The sequence below is a fragment of the Oncorhynchus tshawytscha genome, unplaced genomic scaffold (assembly GCF_018296145.1).
Source record: "Oncorhynchus tshawytscha isolate Ot180627B unplaced genomic scaffold, Otsh_v2.0 Un_contig_6825_pilon_pilon, whole genome shotgun sequence".
In the NCBI taxonomy this organism is placed as follows: Eukaryota; Metazoa; Chordata; class Actinopteri; order Salmoniformes; family Salmonidae; genus Oncorhynchus; species Oncorhynchus tshawytscha.
This window is the reverse complement of record NW_024608964.1, coordinates 40,001-62,500: the sequence shown is the minus strand read 5'-3', so window position 1 is coordinate 62,500 and position 22,500 is coordinate 40,001. Positions and strand designations below refer to the sequence as shown.

The following is a 22,500-nucleotide window of genomic DNA, read 5'->3' as shown; positions in this document are numbered from 1 at the left end:
GACTAGTGTCCTCTGGGTCTGACCTACTGCTACAGTGTTCTGGACCAGTGTCCTCTGGGTCTGTCCTACTGCTACAGTGTTCTGGACCAGTGTCCTCTGGGTCTGACCTACTGCTACAGTGTTCTGGACCAGTGTCCTCTGGGTCTGTTCTACTGCTACAGTGTTCTGGACCAGTGTCCTCTGGGTCTGTCCTACTGCTACAGTGTTCTGGACCAGTGTCCTCTGGGTCTGTCCTACTGCTACAGTGTTCTGGACTAGTGTCCTCTGGGTCTGTCCTACTGCTACAGTGTTCTGGACCAGTGTCCTCTGGGTCTGACCTACTGCTACAGTGTTCTGGACCAGTGTCCTCTGGGTCTGTCCTACTGCTACAGTGTTGTGGACCAGTGTCCTCTGGGTCTGTCCTACTGCTACAGTGTTCTGGACCAGTGTCCTCTGGGTCTGTCCTACTGCTACATTGTTCTGGACCAGTGTCCTCCTCTATCCTACTGCTACAGTGTTCTGGACCAGTGTCCTCCTCTGTCCTACTGCTACAGTGTTCTGGACCAGTGTCCTCTGGGTCTGTCCTACTGCTACAGTGTTCTGGACTAGTGTCCTCTGGGTCTGACCTACTGCTACAGTGTTCTGGACCAGTGTCCTCTGGGTCTGACCTACTGCTACAGTGTTCTGGACCAGTGTCCTCTGGGTCTGTCCTACTGCTTCAGTGTTCTGGACCAGTGTCCTCTGGGTCTGTTCTACTGCTACAGTGTTCTGGACTAGTGTCCTCTGGGTCTGTCCTACTGCTACAGTGTTCTGGACCAGTGTCCTCTGGGTCTGTCCTACTGCTACAGTGTTCTGGACTAGTGTCCTCTGGGTCTGTCCTACTGCTACAGTGTTCTGGACCAGTGTCCTCTGGGTCTGACCTACTGCTACAGTGTTCTGGACCAGTGTCCTCTGGGTCTGTCCTACTGCTACAGTGTTCTGGACCAGTGTCCTCTGGGTCTGTCCTACTGCTACAGTGTTCTGGACCAGTGTCCTCTGGGTCTGTCCTACTGCTACAGTGTTCTGGACTAGTGTCCTCTGGGTCTGTCCTACTGCTACAGTGTTGTGGACCAGTGTCCTCTGGGTCTGTCCTACTGCTACAGTGTTCTTTCTGGACCAGTGTCCTCTGGGTCTGTCCTACTGCTACAGTGTTCTGGACCAGTGTCCTCTGGGTCTGTCCTACTGCTACAGTGTTCTGGACTAGTGTCCTCTGGGTCTGTCCTACTGCTACAGTGTTCTGGACCAGTGTCCTCTGGGTCTGTCCTACTGCTACAGTATTCTGGACCAGTGTCCTCTGGGTCTGTCCTACTGCTACAGTATTCTGGACCAGTGTCCTCTGGGTCTGTCCTACTGCTACAGTGTTCTGGACCAGTGTCCTCTGGGTCTGTCCTACTGCTACAGTGTTCTGGACTAGTGTCCTCCTCTGTCCTACTGCTACAGTGTTCTGGACCAGTGTCCTCTGGGTCTGTCCTACTGCTACAGTGTTCTGGACTAGTGTCCTCCTCTGTCCTACTGCTACAGTGTTCTGGACTAGTGTCCTCTGGGTCTGACCTACTGCTACAGTGTTCTGGACCAGTGTCCTCTGGGTCTGTCCTACTGCTACAGTGTTCTGGACCAGTGTCCTCTGGGTCTGTCCAACTGCTACAGTATTCTGGACCAGTGTCCTCTGGGTCTGTCCTACTGCTACAGTGTTCTGGAACAGTGTCCTCTGGGTCTGTCCTACTGCTACAGTGTTCTGGACCAGTGTCCTCTGGGTCTGACCTACTGCTACAGTGTTCTGGACCAGTGTCCTCTGGGTCTGTCCTACTGCTACAGTGTTCTGGTCCAGAGTCCTCTGGGTCTGTCCTACTGCTACAGTGTTCTGGACTAGTGTCCTCTGGGTCTGTCCTACTGCTACAGTGTTCTGGACCAGTGTCCTCTGGGTCTGTCCTACTGCTACAGTGTTCTGGACTAGTGTCCTCTGGGTCTGTCCTACTGCTACAGTGTTCTGGACCAGTGTCCTCTGGGTCTGTCCTACTGCTACATTGTTCTGGACCAGTTTCCTCCTCTGTCCTACTGCTACAGCATTCTGTACCAGTGTCCTCTGGGTCTGTCCTACTGCTACAGTCTTCTGGACCAGTGTGATCTGGGTCTGTCCTACTGCTACAGTGTTCTGGACCAGTGTAATCTGGGCCTGTCCTACTGCTACAGTGTTCTGGACTAGTGTCCTCCTGTGTCCTACTGCTACAGTGTTCTGGACCAGTGTCCTCTGGGTCTGTCCTACTGCTACAATGTTCTGTACCAGTGTCCTCCTCTATCCTACTGCTACAATGTTCCATACCAGTGTTCTCTGGATCTGTCCTACTGCTACAGTGTTCTGGACCAGCGTCCTCTGGGTCTGTCCTACTGCTACAATGTTCTGTACCAGTGTCCTCCTCTATCCTACTGCTACAATGTTCCATACCAGTGTCCTCTGGATCTGTCCTACTGCTACAATGTCCTGTACCAGTGTCCTCCCCTATCCTACTGCTACAGTGTTCTGTACCAGTGTCCTCCTCCATCCTACAGTGTTCTGTACCAGTGTCCTCTATCCTACTGCTACAATGATCTATACCAGTGTCCTCCTCTATCCTACTGCTACAGTGTTCTGTACCAGTGTCCTCCTCCATCCTACAGTGTTCTGTACCAGTGTCCTCCTCTATCCTACTGCTACAATGTTCTGTACCAGTGTCCTCTCCATCCTACTGCTACAGTGTTCTGTACCAGTGTCCTCCTCCATCCTACAGTGTTCTGTACCAGTGTCCTCCTCTATCCTACTGCTACAATGTTCTGTACCAGTGTCCTCTCCATCCTACTGCTACAGTGTTCTGTACCAGTGTCCTCCTCCATCCTACAGTGTTCTGTACCAGTGTCCTCTCCATCCTACTGCTACAATGTCCTGTACCAGTGTCCTCTTCTATCCTACTTCTACAATGTTCTGTACCAGTGTCCTCTCCATCCTACTGCTACAATGTCCTGTACCAGTGTCCTCTCCATCCTACTGCTACAATGTCCTGTACCAGTGTCCTCCTCCATCCTACAATGTTCTGTACCAGTGTCCTCCTCTATCCTACTGCTAGAGTGTTTTCATTTAGTTCAGGACTAATATAACATGAGATACAGTACCTGTCTCCATCTCATTTAGTTCAGGACTAATATAACAGGAGATACAGTACCTGACTCCATCTCATTTAGTTCAGGACTAATATAACAGGAGATACAGTACCTGTCTCCATCTCATTTAGTTCAGGACTAATATAACAGGAGATACAGTACCTGTCTCCATCTCATTTAGTTCAGGACTAATATAACAGGAGATACAGTACCTGTCTCCATCTCATTTAGTTTAGGACTCATATAACAGGAGATACAGTACCTGACTCCATCTCATTTAGTTTAGGACTAATATAACAGGAGATACAGTACCTGTCTCCATCTCATTTAGTTTAGGACTAATATAACAGGAGATACAGTACCTGACTCCATCTCATTTAGTTTAGGACTAATATAACAGGAGATACAGTACCTGACTCCATCTCATTTAGTTTAGAACTAATATAACAGGAGATACAGTACCTGACTCCATCTCATTTAGTTCAGGACTAATATAACAGGAGATACAGTACCTGACTCCATCTCATTTAGTTCAGGACTAATATAACAGGAGATACAGTACCTGACTCCATCTCATTTAGTTCAGGACTAATATAACAGGAGATACAGTACCTGACTCCATCTCATTTAGTTCAGGACTAATATAACAGGAGATACAGTACCTGTCTCCATCTCATTTAGTTCAGGACTAATATAACAGGAGATACAGTACCTGTCTCCATCTCATTTAGTTCAGGACTAATATAACAGGAGATACAGTACCTGTCTCCATCTCATTTAGTTTAGGACTAATATAACAGGAGATACAGTACCTGACTCCATCTCATTTAGTTCAGGACTAATATAACAGGAGATACAGTACCTGTCTCCATCTCATTTAGTTTAGGACTAATATAACAGGAGATACAGTACCTGACTCCATCTCATTTAGTTTAGGACTAATATAACAGGAGATACAGTACCTGACTCCATCTCATTTAGTTTAGGACTAATATAACAGGAGATACAGTACCTGTCTCCATCTCATTTAGTTCAGGACTAATATAACAGGAGATACAGTACCTGTCTCCATCTCATTTAGTTTAGGACTAATATAACAGGAGATACAGTACCTGACTCCATCTCATTTAGTTCAGGACTAATATAACAGGAGATACAGTACCTGTCTCCATCTCATTTAGTTCAGGACTAATATAACAGGAGATACAGTACCTGTCTCCATCTCATTTAGTTCAGGACTAATATAACAGGAGATACAGTACCTGTCTCCATCTCATTTAGTTTAGGACTAATATAACAGGAGATACAGTACCTGTCTCCATCTCATTTAGTTTAGGACTAATATAACAGGAGATACAGTACCTGACTCCATCTCATTTAGTTTAGGACTAATATAACAGGAGATACAGTACCTGTCTCCATCTCATTTAGTTTAGGACTAATATAACAGGAGATACAGTACCTGACTCCATCTCATTTAGTTTAGGACTAATATAACAGGAGATACAGTACCTGACTCCATCTCATTTAGTTTAGAACTAATATAACAGGAGATACAGTACCTGACTCCATCTCATTTAGTTCAGGACTAATATAACAGGAGATACAGTACCTGACTCCATCTCATTTAGTTCAGGACTAATATAACAGGAGATACAGTACCTGACTCCATCTCATTTAGTTCAGGACTAATATAACAGGAGATCCAGTACCTGACTCCATCTCATTTAGTTCAGGACTAATATAACAGGAGATACAGTACCTGTCTCCATCTCATTTAGTTCAGGACTAATATAACAGGAGATACAGTACCTGTCTCCATCTCATTTAGTTCAGGACTAATATAACAGGAGATACAGTACCTGTCTCCATCTCATTTAGTTTAGGACTAATATAACAGGAGATACAGTACCTGACTCCATCTCATTTAGTTCAGGACTAATATAACAGGAGATACAGTACCTGTCTCCATCTCATTTAGTTTAGGACTAATATAACAGGAGATACAGTACCTGACTCCATCTCATTTAGTTTAGGACTAATATAACAGGAGATACAGTACCTGACTCCATCTCATTTAGTTTAGGACTAATATAACAGGAGATACAGTACCTGTCTCCATCTCATTTAGTTCAGGACTAATATAACAGGAGATACAGTACCTGTCTCCATCTCATTTAGTTTAGGACTAATATAACAGGAGATACAGTACCTGACTCCATCTCATTTAGTTCAGGACTAATATAACAGGAGATACGGTACCTGTCTCCATCTCATTTAGTTCAGGACTAATATAACAGGAGATACAGTACCTGTCTCCATCTCATTTAGTTCAGGACTAATATAACAGGAGATACAGTACCTGTCTCCATCTCATTTAGTTTAGGACTCATATAACAGGAGATACAGTACCTGTCTCCATCTCATTTAGTTCAGGACTAATATAACAGGAGATACAGTACCTGACTACATCTCATTTAGTTTAGGACTAATATAACAGGAGATACAGTACCTGTCTCCATCTCATTTAGTTCAGGACTAATATAACAGGAGATACAGTACCTGTCTCCATCTCATTTAGTTCAGGACTAATATAACAGGAGATACAGTACCTGTCTCCATCTCATTTAGTTTAGGACTAATATAACAGGAGATACAGTACCTGTCTCCATCTCATTTAGTTTAGGACTAATATAACAGGAGATACAGTACCTGGCTCCATCTCATTTAGTTCAGGACTAATATAACAGGAGATACAGTACCTGTCTCCATCTCATTTAGTTCAGGACTAATATAACAGGAGATAAGGTACCTGTCTCCATCTCATTTAGTTTAGGACTAATATAACAGGAGATACAGTACCTGTCTCCATCTAATTTAGTTCAGGACTAATATAACAGGAGATACAGTACCTGTCTCCATCTCATTTAGTTCAGGACTAATATAACAGGAGATACAGTACCTGACTACATCTCATTTAGTCAGACAGACAGACAGACAGACAGACAGACAGACAGACAGACAGACAGACAGACAGACAGACAGACAGACAGACACATACCTGACGATCTGCTCAGAGACGGGTTTGTTCTGGAACTTTGAAGGGAGTTCTAGAACAGGCTTGACGGTGAAACACTGGATGCCTTTTATCCCAGCCGTTAAAGGAAATATGGAAGTGTTGAATATAAACGAACTGGTCATAATGAGTTCAACTAAAACAGAACACAACTGTAAAGGAGGAGATTCTCTACCATACAAACTAAAGTCATGCTTAGACCCTCCCAGTCTGCTGAATGTGTTGGGGGTTAACGTGTGTAGATGGTGGAGGTGAAGCACTTTGTGAAGACTGCTGATGTATGGGAAAAGGACTTTATAAATATAATTGATTGACCGACTGACTGTCATCTCTGTGATAAGTATACACTGTCAGGGATAGTTCCTGATGTCTGTCTGACTCAATCAATCACATATTTTATCAAGCCCATTTTACATTTATTTATTTATTTTTAAATTTTTTAACCTTTAATTAACCAGGCAAGTCAGTTAAGAACACATTCTCATTTGCAATGACTAGGAACAGTGCCTGTTAACTGCCTGTTCAGGGGCAGAACGACAGATTTGTACCTTGTCAGCTCGGGGGTTTGAACTCGCAACCTTCCGGTTACTAGTCCAACGCTCTAACCGCTAGGCTACGCTGCCGCCCCAGCAGTGCTATACAGAAACCCAGCCTAAAACCACAGAGAGCAATGCAGAGGCAGAAGAACAGTGGCTAGGAAAACTCCCTAGAAAGGCCAGAACCTAGGAAGAAACCTAGAGAGGAACCAGGCTAGGAAAAACTCCCTAGAAAGGCCGGAACCTAGGAAGAAACCTAGAGTGGAACCAGGCTAGGAAAAACTCCCTAGAAAGGCCGGAACCTAGGAAGAAACCTAGAGAGGAACCAGGCTCTGGTGTGTAGCCAGTCCTCTTCTGGCTGTCTTGACTGTTATCTCTGTGGTAAGGATACACTGTGAGGAAGAGGTCTTGATGTCGTCGCCGGGCGGCGTGGTCGTCTTCATCTTGTCCGCGTTGGGGAACTGGGTGAGAAGTCTGGCCTCAAAGTCCTCTCTCCTCTCTCGTACTCCTTCCCCTATAGATGAACATCTTGTTCTGAGAAGGGAAAACAGAGAGAACGTTGTGGGGGTCTTACACCACCACTGTTTGACCACCAGAAGATGCTTTGTGGCACAGTCGAAGCCACGCTGGGCTCCGGGGGGTGGGGTGAGGGTTCGCTCAATTTCACCCTGCCATGCTTCACTACACTGGACTAGTGACCTACACAGATCACACACACACACACTGAACTGGCCCAACAGGGCGGCATAATACTGCAGACAGTGTGATATGGGGTTGAATGGGTGTTGGATCTTGTGTATTGTATAAACCACATGACTTTACTGGGAGGTAGTGAACGTATTGTCTGATACAACGGCCAAGAACAGGGGTTATGTCCTTGGTCTGATCAAAACTCATGTTTCCTGCTACGTCAGTAAACAGTGTCTCATCCTTCTGCTACGTCAGTAAACAGTGTCTCATCCTTCTGCTACGTCAGTAAACAGTGTCTCATCCTTCTGCTACGTCAGTAAACAGTGTCTCATCCTTCTGCTACGTCAGTAAACAGTGTCTCATCCTTCTGCTACGTCAGTAAACAGTGTCTCATCCTTCTGCTACGTCAGTAAACAGTGTCTCATCCTTCTGCTACGTCAGTAGACAGTGTCTCATCCTTCTGCTACGTCAGTAAACAGTGTCTCATCCTGCTACGTCAGTAAACAGTGAGAGTTATTACCATTGAACTGGTGTGAAAACAGAGAAACAATATGCTCAATAGGCTTTGAACCCTGTTCGGCTCTCAACAGGCTTTGAACCCTGTTCGGCTCTCAACAGGCTTTGAACCCTGTTCGGCTCTCAACAGGCTTTGAACCCTGTTCGGCTCTCAACAGGCTTTGAACCCTGTTCGGCTCTCAACAGGCTTTGAACCCTGTTCGGCTCTCAACAGGCTTTGAACCCTGTTCGGCTCTCAACAGGCTTTGAACTTTGTTTTTCTCCCTAATGTCACATATGCTGATGCTTTTGCGCATGAATTGCCGCGCAGAAGAATTGCCATGGCGCAGAGAGACGAGAGATTGGACTTCGCTGAGTTCGCTCCATTAGTTTGCACTATATAGATCGATTAAACATTATATCAGTCCCTTTTCAATGCAACAAACCAAAACAAATCTAACTTTACAAGATTGAGCCTGTGATTTAGTTGTGGGCAGAGCACAACAGAGTAGAATTCTATTGGCTGGGGTATAGACTACTATAGACCTGCATTAAACATCACATATAGACTACTATAGACCTGAACACCACATATAGACTATATCATAGTCTCATGTAATGTAGACCTGCATTAAACACCACATATAGACTACTGTAGACTATAGCACTGAAATCAACAGCTATTTCCATGTGGAAATGTTATGGGATTGTCTACATTATGCTCCAATAACCACAATAACCTATTGGCTACTGTCTAAAACTGTAAGGATATAGCCTATTGGCTACTGTCTAAAACTGTCAGGATACAGCCTATTGGCTACTGTCTAAAACTGTAAGGATAGAGCCTATTGGCTACTGTCTAAAACTGTAAGGACACAACCTATTGGCTACTGTCTATTGGCTACTGTCTAAAACTGTGAGGACACATCCTATTGGCTACTGTCTAAAACTGTAAGGATACAGCCTATTGGCTACTATCTAAAACTGTCAGGGTACAGCCTATTGGCTACTATCTAAAACTGTCAGGGTTCAGCCTATTGGTTACTGTCTAAAACTGTCAGGATACAGCCTATTGGCTACTGTCTATAACTGTAAGGACACAGCCTATTGGCTACTGTCTATTGGCTACTGTCTAAAACTGTAAGGACACAGCCTATTGGCTACTGTCTAAAACTGTCAGGGTACAGCCTATTGGCTACTGTCTAAAACTGTCAGGATACAGCCTATTGACTACTGTCTAAAACTGTCAGGGTACAGCCTATTGGCTACTGTCTAAAACTGTCAGGGTACAGCCTATTGGCTACTGTCTAAAACTGTCAGGATACAGCCTATTGGCTACTGTCTAAAACTGTAAGGACACATCCTATTGGCTACTGTCTAAAACTGTAAGGACACAGCCTATTGGCTACTGTCTAAAACTGTAAGGACACAGCCTATTGGCTACTGTCTAAAACTGTAAGGACACAGCCTCCAGTTTCCGCTCACAAGACCAGAAATTTGCTCAGTGCCCCCAAAAATAAGAGGGAACATTGAAGATGGGCAAACTACACTGAACTAAAACTATAAATCAACATGTAAAGTGTTGGTCCCATGTTTCATGAGCTGAAATAAAACATCCCACAAATGCTCCATACGCTCAAAAACCTTATTTCTCTCTAATGTTGTGCACAATTTTGCTTACATTACTTTTAGTGAGATTTTCCTTTGATCATTACACAGGTGCACCTTGTGCTGGGGACAATAAAAGGCCACTCTAAAACGTGCAGTCGTGTCACACAACACAATGCCACAGATGTCTCATGTTTTGAGGGAGTGTGCGATTGGCATGCTGAGTGCAGGAATGTCCACCAGAGCTGTTTCCAGAGAATGCAATGTTCATTTCTCTACCATAAGCCACCTCCAATGTCATTTTAGAGAATTAGGCAATAAGTCCAACTGGGTTTAGAACCACAGACCACATGTATGGTGTTGTGTGGGCGAGCGGTTTGCTGATGTCAACGTTGTGAACAAAGTGGCGGTGGGGTTATGGTGTGAACAGGCACAAGCTACGGACAACGGACACAATTGCGTTTTATCAACAGCAATTTGAATTGCAGAGAGCAACCGTGACGAGATCCTGAGGCCCGTTTTGTTTAAGGTATCGGTGACCAACAAAATACATATCTGTATTCCCAGTCATGTGAAATCCATAGATTAGGACCTAATGTGTATGTTTACCAGGCAGTCATTTAAAAAAAAAAACTCAGTTTGGTGGAAACTCACTGCTGTTGGGAAAATAGGCATATTTTCTTTTTTGAATATTCTAGACTATAGAATCAGAAACACTGTAGTAAAACCAGGATATCACTGGTCTATTGCAGATAGAGCTTCTGTCACACACTGCCATTTAAACATTCATTACTTAACTAGGCGAGTCGGTTAAGAACAAATTCCTATTGACCATGACGGTCTACCTACAGGGTCAGCCCCTGTAGACAATTAGGGTTAAGTGCCTTGCTCAAAGGACACGGACAGGTTTTTCACCTTGTCGGATTGGGAATTCGAACCAGCGACCTTTCGGTTAGTGGCCCAACGCTCTAATCGCTAGGCTACCTGCCGCTCCATTCTATCGGGGTGTGTGTGTGTTCCTCTCAATGTCACGGTGCTCATTACTCAGCTCCCAGAATGCACCATTCTGACAGAGAAAGGAAATCACAGTCTATCACAGAGGAGGCGAAGAAGCAACAACAGAAAACGGTTCTCGTACTTCGGCTAGTCAATAATTCATTACTGTTTTTTGGTAAATGGAAAAACACAGTCGGCAAAGAAACTAGTGTCATGACGAAGTCAATAAAAAGAAGAATAGAAAATCAAACAGCATCTAGAATGAAATTCATAGATTATTTAAACATGCTGTCGGCAGAGGGGTTTATGGGGCCATAAATGGAATCCAAATATCTCCAAATGCATGGTGGGGAAACGAATACAAAGTCTGTTTGTTAGCGATGTAGACTTAGGTTCAACACGATAAAACATACAGGAGATCAATCAACCAGATCAATCAACCAGATCAATCAACCAGAGCAACCATTTCAATCAACCAGATCAATCAACCAGATCAATCAACCATTTCAATCAACCAGATCAATCAACCATTTCAATCAACCAGATCAATCAACCAGATCAATCAACCAGATCAATCAACCAGATCAATCAACCAGATTCAACCAATCAACAATCAACCATTTCAATCAACCAGATCAATCAACCAGATCAATCAACCATTTCAATCAATCAATCAACATTTCAATCAACCAGATCAATCAACCAGATCAATCAACCAGATCAATCAAGATCAATCAACCATTTCAATCAACCAGATCAATCAACCAGATCAATCAACCAGATCAATCAACCAGAATCAACCAGATCAACAACCCATGAAAGTCAATGAGCCAAGAACGTAAAGGACACGACAAGGCTAAATCGGTGCTGAAGCTGACAAGGCAGTCATCTTAGGTCACAGGAGTGTGTAGAAATGAACACACTGTTTGAAAAGAACAAAACATACCTGAAAATGTATGAGATGAGGAAACTTTGTTTGTTTGTCCCAGTCAGTAAACTCAGAAGCTTTTCCAGTGTCCCAAATGGCACCCTATTCCCTATGTAGTGCACTACTTTTGACTAGAGCCCTATGGAACCTGTTCAAAATGAGTGCCCTCTATAGGGAATACGGTACTGTTTGGGACAGAGCCCACTGTACGTCTGAGAGAACTCGGAGTGATAGGAACGTGACAGCTTATATTTTAAAGTGCTGGAACACAGTTTGATAAATATCTTCAGACAACTTTTGGAAAGCCTGAACACTTCCGCTGAGCCAAGCCGCTGAGATAAACAGAAACATCGCAGCTTTACAGGAACAGACGGAACACAAGTCAGAGAAAGATGGAGGAATGAAGTACTTCATTTAATACCCCTGCTCTACCGATCGCTAGATACATTCAGTCTGCCTTCCCAGAAGTCCTTTCTGATGATCCATTCAGTCAGTCTGCCTTCCCAGAAGTCCTGTCTGTTGATCCATTCAGTCAGACTGCCTTCCCAGAAGTCCTTTCTGTTGGTCCATTCAGTCAGTCTGCCTTCCCAGAAGTCCTTTCTCCTGATCCATTCAGTCAGTCTGCCTTCCCAGAAGTCCTTTCTCCGATCCATTCAGTCAGTCTGCCTTCCCAGAAGTCCTGCAGTCAGACTTTCCCAGAAGTCCTTCTCCTGATCCATTCAGTCAGTCTGCCTTCCCAGAAGTCCTTTCTCCTGATCCATTCAGTCAGACTGCCTTCCCAGAAGTCCTTTCTCCTGATCCATTCAGTCAGACTGCCTTCCCAGAAGTCCTTTCTCCTGATCCATTCAGTCAGACTGCCTTCCCAGAAGTCCTTTCTCCTGATCCATTCAGTCAGACTGCCTTCCCAGAAGTCCTTTCTCCTGATCCATTCAGTCAGTCTGCCTTCCCAGAAGTCCTTTCTCCTGATCCATTCAGTCAGACTGCCTTCCCAGAAGTCCTTTCTCCTGATCCATTCAGTCAGACTGCCTTCCCAGAAGTCCTTTCTCCTGATCCATTCAGTCAGACTGCATTCCCAGAAGTCCTTTCTCCTGATCCATTCAGTCAGTCTGCCTTCCCAGAAGTCCTTTCTCCTGATCCATTCAGTCAGACTGCCTTCCCAGAAGTCCTTTCTCCTGATCCATTCAGTCAGTCTGCCTTCCCAGAAGTCCTGTCTGTTGATCCATTCAGTCAGACTGCCTTCCCAGAAGTCCTTTCTCCTGATCCATTCAGTCAGACTGCCTTCCCAGAAGTCCTTTCTCCTGATCCATTCAGTCAGACTGCCTTCCCAGAAGTCCTTTCTCCTGATCCATTCAGTCAGACTGCCTTCCCAGAAGTCCTTTCTCCTGATCCATTCAGTCAGACTGCCTTCCCAGAAGTCCTTTCTCCTGATCCATTCAGTCAGACTGCCTTCCCAGAAGTCCTTTCTCCTGATCCATTCAGTCAGACTGCCTTCCCAGAAGTCCTTTCTCCTGATCCATTCAGTCAGACTGCCTTCCCAGAAGTCCTTTCTCCTGATCCATTCAGTCAGACTGCCTTCCCAGAAGTCCTGTCTGTTGATCCATTCAGTCAGACTGCCTTCCCAGAAGTCCTTTCTCCTGATCCATTCAGTCAGACTGCCTTCCCAGAAGTCCTTTCTCCTGATCCATTCAGTCAGACTGCCTTCCCAGAAGTCCTTTCTCCTGATCCATTCAGTCAGACTGCCTTCCCAGAAGTCCTTTCTCCTGATCCATTCAGTCAGACTGCCTTCCCAGAAGTCCTTTCTCCTGATCCATTCAGTCAGACTGCCTTCCCAGAAGTCCTTTCTCCTGATCCATTCAGTCAGACTGCCTTCCCAGAAGTCCTTTCTCCTGATCCATTCAGTCAGACTGCCTTCCCAGAAGTCCTTTCTCCGGATCCATTCAGTCAGACTGCCTTCCCAGAAGTCCTTTCTCCTGATCCATTCAGTCAGACTGCCTTCCCAGAAGTCCTTTCTCCTGATCCATTCAGTCAGACTGCCTTCCCAGAAGTCCTTTCTCCTGATCCATTCAGTCAGACTGCCTTCCCAGAAGTCCATCCATTCAGTCAGACTGCCTTCCCAGAAGTCCTTTCTCCTGATCCATTCAGTCAGACTGCCTTCCCAGAAGTCCTTTCTCCTGATCCATTCAGTCAGACTGCCTTCCCAGAAGTCCTTTCTCCTGATCCATTCAGTCAGACTGCCTTCCCAGAAGTCCTTTCTCCTGATCCATTCAGTCAGACTGCCTTCCCAGAAGTCCTTTCTCCTGATCCATTCAGTCAGACTGCCTTCCCAGAAGTCCTTTCTCCTGATCCATTCAGTCAGACTGCCTTCCCAGAAGTCCTTTCTGTTGGTCCATTAATCAGCGATTGGTTCGTCTCTAACCAATCAGAGTATCAAAGCCAATGACGATTTCCCAGAAATGGCGCTTTCTCACGTGTGTGTTCAGTTTTTTAATAAGAGAATATCCTAATGCCTTCCACATTAGATACAAATACATCATAACCAGCTGAATTAAGCAGCAATGTTTACAATGTGTTCTGAAGGAAGGAAAGCAAAGTGCCTTCATTGGATGCAATGATATCTTTAATATAATAGATTTTTCTCCCCCCAGAGGCAGGGAGATACTGACATACAAACAGCAACATGAAGAAGACACTAAAAACCACTGCAAACACAATGTATCTCAATTAGCTTCCGATGAATAGTTCCCTAACAACTCGTGGAGAGAGCCCAGGATTGATATTACATTAAGTGTTCATTATTTTATAATTTAATATAATATGGATTCTGAATGAAGTCCACACTTCTTCACACTCAAGCGCATTCCACATTTCACCCTTTCCCCTATGTAGTGCACTACTTTTGAAGGCTCTGGTTAAAAGTAGTGCACTACTTTTGAAGGCTCTGGTTATAAGTAGTGCACTACTTTTGAAGGCTCTGGTTATATGTAGTGCACTACTTTTGAAGGCTCTGGTTATAAGTAGTGCACTACTTTTGAAGGCTCTGGTCATAAGTAGTGCACTACTTTTGAAGGCTCTGGTCATAAGTAGTGCACTACTTTTGAAGGCTCTGATTATAAGTAGGGCACTACTTTTGAAGGCTCTGGTCATAAGTAGGGCACTACTTTTGAAGGCTCTGGTCATAAGTAGTGCACTACTTTTTTGAAGGCTCTGGTCATAAGTAGTGCAGTACTTTTGAAGGCTCTGGTCATAAGTAGGGCACTACTTTTGAAGGCTCTGGTCATAAGTAGGGCACTACTTTTGAAGGCTCTGGTCATAAGTAGGGCACTACTTTTGAAGGCTCTGGTCATAAGTAGGGCACTACTTTTGAAGGCTCTGGTCCACTATTTATACATATTTTTTATTTAACCGTTATTTAACTAGGAAAGTCAGTTAATAAGAACAAATTCTTATTTACAATGACGGCGTAGGAACAGTGGGCAGAACGACAGATTTTTACCTTGTCAGCTCAGGGATTAGATCATGCAACCTTTCGGTTACAAGTCCAACGCTCTAACCACTAGGCTACCTGCCTCTAACCACTAGGCTACCTGCCTCTAACCACTAGGCTACCTGCCTCTAACCACCAGGATACCTGCCTCTAACCACCAGGCTACCTGCCTCTAACCACTAGGCTACCTGCCTCTAACCACTAGGCTACCTGCCTCTAACCACTAGGCTACCTGCCTCTAACCATCAGGATACCTGCCTCTAACCACTAGGCTACCTGCCTCTAACCACCAGGATACCTGCCTCTAACAACTAGGCTACCTGCCTCTAACCAGGGACAAAGACCATCATCCCTAGTCCAATAGGATTAGTGAGAGGGATAACGGCTATCATCCCTAGTCCAATAGGATTAGTGAGAGGGATAACGGCTATCATCCCTAATCCAATAGGACAGTGAGAGGGATAACGGCGATCATCCCTAGTCCAATAGGATTAGTGAGAGGGGTAACGGCTATCATCCCTAATCCAATAGGACAGTGAGAGGGATACCGGCTATCATCCCTGATCCAATAGGACCGTGAGAGGGATAACGGCTATCATCCCTAATCCAATAGGACAGTGAGAGGGGTAACGGCTATCATCCCTAATCCAATAGGACAGTGAGAGGGGTAACGGCTATTGTCCCTAGTCCAAAAGGACAGTGAGATGGATAAAGACTATCATCCCTAGTCCAATAGGACAGCGAGAGAGATAAAGACTATCATCCCTAGTCCAATAGGACAGTGAGAGGGGTAACGGCTATCATTCCTAGTCCAATAGGACAGTGAGAGGGGTAACGGCTATCATCCCTAATCCAATAGGACAGTGAGAGGGGTAACGGCTATCATCCCTAATCCAATAGGACAGTGAGAGGGGTAACGGCTATCATCCCTAATCCAATAGGACGACAGTGAGAGAGGAATAAAGACTATCATCCCTAGTCCAATAGGACAGTCAGAGAGGTAACGGCTATCTGGTGCAGAACATCAGAGATTTACTGGAGATCAGTAGAGGCCAGGGCACAAAACACTAACCCACTTTAGCTGGCAATAATAATCTAGTTTAGTTAATGTTGTTGTGCAGCTATTAAGGTAAAGACACTCTGTCCAGCCCTTACAAGATGAATGCTCCGTGGTAAATTACCATTTTATTCGTGGGGAAAGAACATTGTCCCCTTTAAAAACTGCACAGCATATTCCCGTGTCCCAAATCACAGCCTGTTTCCCTATATAGTGCACTACTTTTGAATAAGCCCATTGGGTTCTGGTCAAAAATAAGTGCACTATATAGTGAATAGGCTTCCATTTTGGGACACAGTCTTTGTTCCAGTATCTGATCAGTAATGATAACTTCTGGGCTGACACTAATAAGCTGAGGTTTTCATCTCACTGAATTAGATATGAGAAGTCATTTATTTCTTACGACTTCCCCCCTTTCTCTAACAGGAAGTAAAGCATCTTTAGCTCCAAGAAGGTAGTCTACAGTAGACCGGCTGTAGAGAAGTCTATGAGGTAGTCTACAGTACACCGGATGTAGAGAAGTCTATGAGGTAGTCTACAGTAGACTGGCTGTAGAGAAGTCTATGAGGTAGTCTACAGTAGACAGGTGCTGGTCATAGACAACCTACCCCAGACACACATCACTCTCTCTGTCCCCCAGACACACATCACTCTCTCTGTCCCCCAGACACACATCACTCTCTCTGTCCTCCAGACACACATCACTCTCTCTGTCCTCCTAGACAGACACACAGACACACATCACTCTCTGTCCCCTAACAGACACACATCACTCTCTGTCCTCCAGACACACATCACTCTCTCTGTCCTCCAGACAGACACATCACTCTCTCTGTCCTCCTAACAGACACACATCACTCTCTCTGTCCTCCTAACAGACACACATCACTCTCTCTGTCCTCCAGACACACATCACTCTCTCTGTCCTCCCAACAGACACACATCACTCTCTCTGTCCTCCTAACAGACACACATCACTCTCTCTGTCCTCCTAACAGACACACATCACTCTCTCTGTCCTCCTAACAGACACACATCACTCTCTCTGTCCCCTAACAGACACACATCACTCTCTCTGTCCCTAACAGACACACATCACTCTCTCTGTCCTCCAGACACACATCACTCTCTCTGTCCTCCTAACAGACACACATCACTCTCTCTGTCCTCCTAACAGACACACATCACTCAACAGACACACATCACTCTGTCCTCCTAACAGACACACATCACTCTCTCTGTCCTCCTAACAGACACACATCACTCTCTCTGTCCTCCAGACACACATCACTCTCTAACAGACACACATCACTCTCTCTGTCCTCCTAACAGACACACATCACTCTCTCTGTCCTCCTAACAGACACACATCACTCTCTCTGTCCTCCTAACAGACACACATCACACACATCTCTCTGTCCTCCTAACAGACACACATCACTCTCTCTGTCCTCCTAACAGACACACATCACTCTCTCTGTCCTCCTAACAGACACACATCACTCTCTCTGTCCTCCAGGCACACATCACTCTCTCTGTCCTCCTAACAGACACACATCACTCTCTCTGTCCTCCAGGCACACATCACCCTCTCTGTCCTCCTAACAGACACACATCACTCTCTCTGTCCTCCTAACAGACACACATCACTCTCTCTGTCCTCCTAATAGACACACATCACTCTCTCTGTCCTCCTAATAGACACACATCACTCTCTCTGTCCTCCTAACAGACACACATCACTCTCTCTGTCCTCCAGGCACACATCACTCTCTCTGTCCTCTAACAGACACACATCACTCTCCCTGTCCTCCTAACAGACACACATCACTCTCTGTCCCCTAGACACACATCACTCTCTCTGTCCTCCCAGACACACATCACTCTCTGTCCTCCTAACAGACACACATCACTCTCTCTGTCCTTCAGACACACATCACTCTCTCTGTCCCCCAGACACACATCACTCTCTCTGTCCTCCAGACACACATCACTCTCTCTGTCCCCCAGACACACATCACTCTCTCTGTCCCCCAGACACACATCACTCTCTCTGTCCTCCTAACAGACACACATCACTCTCTCTGTCCTCCTAACAGACACACATCACTCTCTCTGTCCTCCTAACAGACACACATCACTCTCTGTCCTCCTAACAGACACACATCACTCTCTCTGTCCTCCTAACAGACACACATCACTCTCTCTGTCCTCCTAACAGACACACATCACTCTGTCCTCCTAACAGACACACATCACTCTCTGTCCTCCAGACACACATCACTCTCTCTGTCCTCCTAACACAGACACACATCACTCTCTCTGTCCTCCTAACAGACACACATCACTCTCTCTGTCCTCCAGACACACATCACTCTCTCTGTCCTCCTAACAGACACACATCACCCTCTCTGTCCTCCTAACAGACACACATCACTCTCTCTGTCCTCCTAACAGACACACATCACTATCTCTGTCCCCTAGACACACATCACTCTCTCTGTCCTCCTAACAGACACACATCACTCTCTCTGTCCTCCTAACAGACACACATCACTCTCTCTGTCCTCCTAGACACACATCACTCTCTCTGTCCCCCAGACACACATCACTCTCTCTGTCCTCCAGACACACATCACTCTCTCTGTCCTCCTAACAGACACACATCACTCTCTCTGTCCTCCTAACAGACACACATCACTCTCTCTGTCCTCCTAACAGACACACATCACTCTCTCTGTCCTCCTAACAGACACACATCACTCTCTCTGTCCTCCTAACAGACACACATCACTCTCTCTGTCCTCCTAACAGACACACATCACTCTCTCTGTCCTCTAACAGACACACATCACTCTCTCTGTCCTCCAGACACACATCACTCTCTGTCCTCCTAACAGACACACATCACTCTCTCTGTCCTCCTAACAGACACACATCACTCTCTCTGTCCTCCTAACAGACACACATCACTCTGTCCCCCAGAAAGCTGATAACCGAATCAAAGAGAGGACTGTGTATAGATGGACCCAGTCTATAAAGGCCTTTTAGACAGAAAGACAGACAAAGGCAGCACCTGGCTGTTCAATCTGTAATGGATGCTGTGCCCTGCTAGAGGAGGAAGGGGAAGAGGGGAGCCTTGTGAACACGGTCTTCAACAGCCCTAATGGAATGATCAGACGAGGACTCTTCCTTAAAGGAGCGTCTTTACAGATGTTCTGGAAAGAGGACGACGTCGTGACAAAACAGCGAAGTCTCTCCCGCGCGGCAGAGCTCGAACACGACCGAAATCAATTACACGCCTTGGGAAAAGAGAGAGAATCAGGAACATGTTGAACAGGAGACAGTCGGTCACAATGACATAACTTTCCTCCGTTAACACTGTGGAGAAACCACCAGCCCCCAGTGACCCAGACACCCAGACACAGTGACCCAGACACCAGTGACCCAGACCCAGTGACCCAGACAACAGTGACCCAGACACCAGTGACCCAGACACCAGTGACCCAGTGACTCAGACACCAGTGACCCAGACACCAGTGACCCAGACACCAGTGACTCAGACACCAGTGACCCAGACACCAGTGACCCAGACACCAGTGACCCAGACCCAGTGACCCAGACCCAGTGACCCAGACCCAGGGACCCAGACACCAGTGACCCAGACACAGTGACCCAGACACAGTGACCCAGACACCAGTGACCCAGACCCAGGCACCAGTGACCCAGACCCAGACACCAGTGACCTAGACACCAGTGACCCAGACACCAGTGACCCAGACACCAGTGACCCAGACCCAGACACCAGTGACCCAGCCACCAGTGAAACAGACACCAGTGACCCAGACACCAGTGACCCAGACACCAGTGACCCAGACACAGTGACCCAAACACCAGTGACCCAGACACCAGTGACCCAGACACGAGTGACCCAGACACCAGTGACCCAGACACCAGTGACCCAGACACAGTGACCCAGACACAGTGACCCAGACACCAGTGACCCAGATACAGACACCAGTGACCCAGACACCAGTGACCCAGACACCAGTGACCCAGACACCAGTGACCCAGACACCAGTGACCCAGAGACCCAGACACCAGTGACCCAGACACCAGAGACCCAGACACCAGTGACCCAGACACAGTGACCCAGACACCAGTGACCCAGATACCAGTGACCCAGACACCAGTGACCCAGACACAGTGACCCAGAGACCCAGACACCAGTGACCCAGACACCAGTGACCCAGACACCAGTGACCCAGGCACCAGTGACCCAGACACCAGTGACCCAGGCACCAGTGACCCAGACACCAGTGACCCAGACACCAGTGACCCAGACACAAGTGACCCAGACACCAGTGACCCAGACACCAGTGACCAAGACACAGTGACCCAGACACCAGTGACCCAGTCACCAGTGACCCAGATAGACACCAGTGACCCAGATAGACACCAGTGACCCAGATAGACACCAGTGACCCAGATAGACACCAGTGACCCAGATAGACACCAGTGACCCAGATACAGACACCAGTGACCCAGACACCAGTGACCCAGACACCAGTGACCCAGACACCAGTGACCCAGACACCAGTGACCCAGACCCAGACACCAGTGACCCAGACACCAGTGACCCAGACACCAGTGACCCAGACACAGTGACCCAGACACCAGTGACCCAGATACCAGTGACCCAGACACCAGTGACCCAGACACAGTGACCCAGAGACCCAGACACCAGTGACCCAGACACCAGTGACCCAGACACCAGTGACCCAGGCACCAGTGACCCAGACACCAGTGACCCAGGCACCAGTGACCCAGACACCAGTGACCCAGACACCAGTGACCCAGACACAAGTGACCCAGACACCAGTGACCCAGACACCAGTGACCAAGACACAGTGACCCAGACACCAGTGACCCAGTCACCAGTGACCCAGATAGACACCAGTGACCCAGATAGACACCAGTGACCCAGATAGACACCAGTGACCCAGACACCAGTGACCCAGACACCAGTGACCCAGACACCAGTGTCCCAGACACCAGTGACCCAGACCAAGTGACCCAGAGACCCAGACACCAGTGACCCAGACACCAGTGACCGAGACACCAGTGACCCATACAGCAGTGACCCAGACACCAGTGACCCAGACACCAGTGACCCACACACCAGTGACCCAGACCAAGTGACCCAGTGACCCAGACACCAGTGACCCAGACACCAGTGACCCAGACACCAGTGACCCAGATACCAGTGACCCAGATACCAGTGACCCAGACACCAGTGACCCAGAGACCCAGACACCAGTGACCCAGACACCAGTGACCCAGACACCAGTGACCCAGACACCAGTGACCCAGACACCAGTGACCCAGATACCAGTGACCCAGATACCAGTGACCCAGACACCAGTGACCCAGAGACCCAGACACCAGTGACCCAGACACCAGTGACCCAGACACCAGTGACCCAGACACCAGTGACCCAGACACCAGTGACCCAGATACCAGTGACCCAGATACCAGTGACCCAGACACCAGTGACCCAGACACCAGACCCAGACACCAGTGACCCAGACACCAGTGACCCAGGCACCAGTGACCCAGACACCAGTGACCCAGACACCAGTGACCCAGACACCAGTGACCCAGACACCAGTGACCCAGACACCAGTGACCCAGACACCAGTGACCCAGACACCAGTGACCCAGACGCTGATCAATAGCCCCAACTCTTTCCACCTTCCATTTACTTGGACACTGACATGGTAACTTGACCAGGTACGGATGTGAGAATAAAATACACTTTCGTTGACTGAAGACCAATCATTTGTTCACCACATGGCAGAAGACAGTGGACAGATAACAACAAATAAAACCAGCTCAAGGTTCAGACAGGAACACGATGTGAGAGGCTGACCCTCTGACACAACAAGTAGCTAGGAACCAATGGGGATCCATAATAAACCCCAGGAAGAGTAGCTGCTGCCTTGGCAGGAACACGATGTGAGAGGCTGACCCTCTGACACAACAAGTAGCTAGGAACCAATGGGGATCCTTAATAAACCCCAGGAAGAGTAGCTGCTGCCTTGGCAGGAACTAATGGGGATCCATAATAAACCCCAGGAAGAGTAGCTGCTGCCTTGGCAGGAACCAATGGGGATCCTTAATAAACCCCAGGAAGAGTAGCTGCTGCCTTGGCAGGAACTAATGGGGATCCCTAATAAACCCCAGGAAGAGTAGCTGCTGCCTTGGCAGGAACTAATGGGGATCCATAATAAACCCCAGGAAGAGTAGCTGCTGCCTTGGCAGGAACCAATGGGGATCCTTAATAAACCCCAGGAAGAGTAGCTGCTGCCTTGGCAGGAACCAATGGGGATCCTTAATAAACCCCAGGAAGAGTAGCTGCTGCCTTGGCAGGAACCAATGGGGATCCTTAATAAACCCCAGGAAGAGTAGCTGCTGCCT

At 46.9% G+C, this 22,500-nt stretch overlaps 1 protein-coding gene across 1 annotated transcript in view; it reads right to left on the bottom strand.

Moving 5' to 3' along the window:
- Positions 1–22,500, bottom strand: part of LOC121844051 (dedicator of cytokinesis protein 1-like) — a gene marked incomplete at both ends in the record, with an annotated part of 85,386 nt that overhangs the window by 23,833 nt on the left and 39,053 nt on the right. The window contains 3 exon segments of the mRNA XM_042313920.1: positions 6,212–6,293; positions 7,154–7,265; positions 7,267–7,296. Coding sequence (XP_042169854.1) covers positions 6,212–6,293; positions 7,154–7,265; positions 7,267–7,296 — 224 coding nt within the window.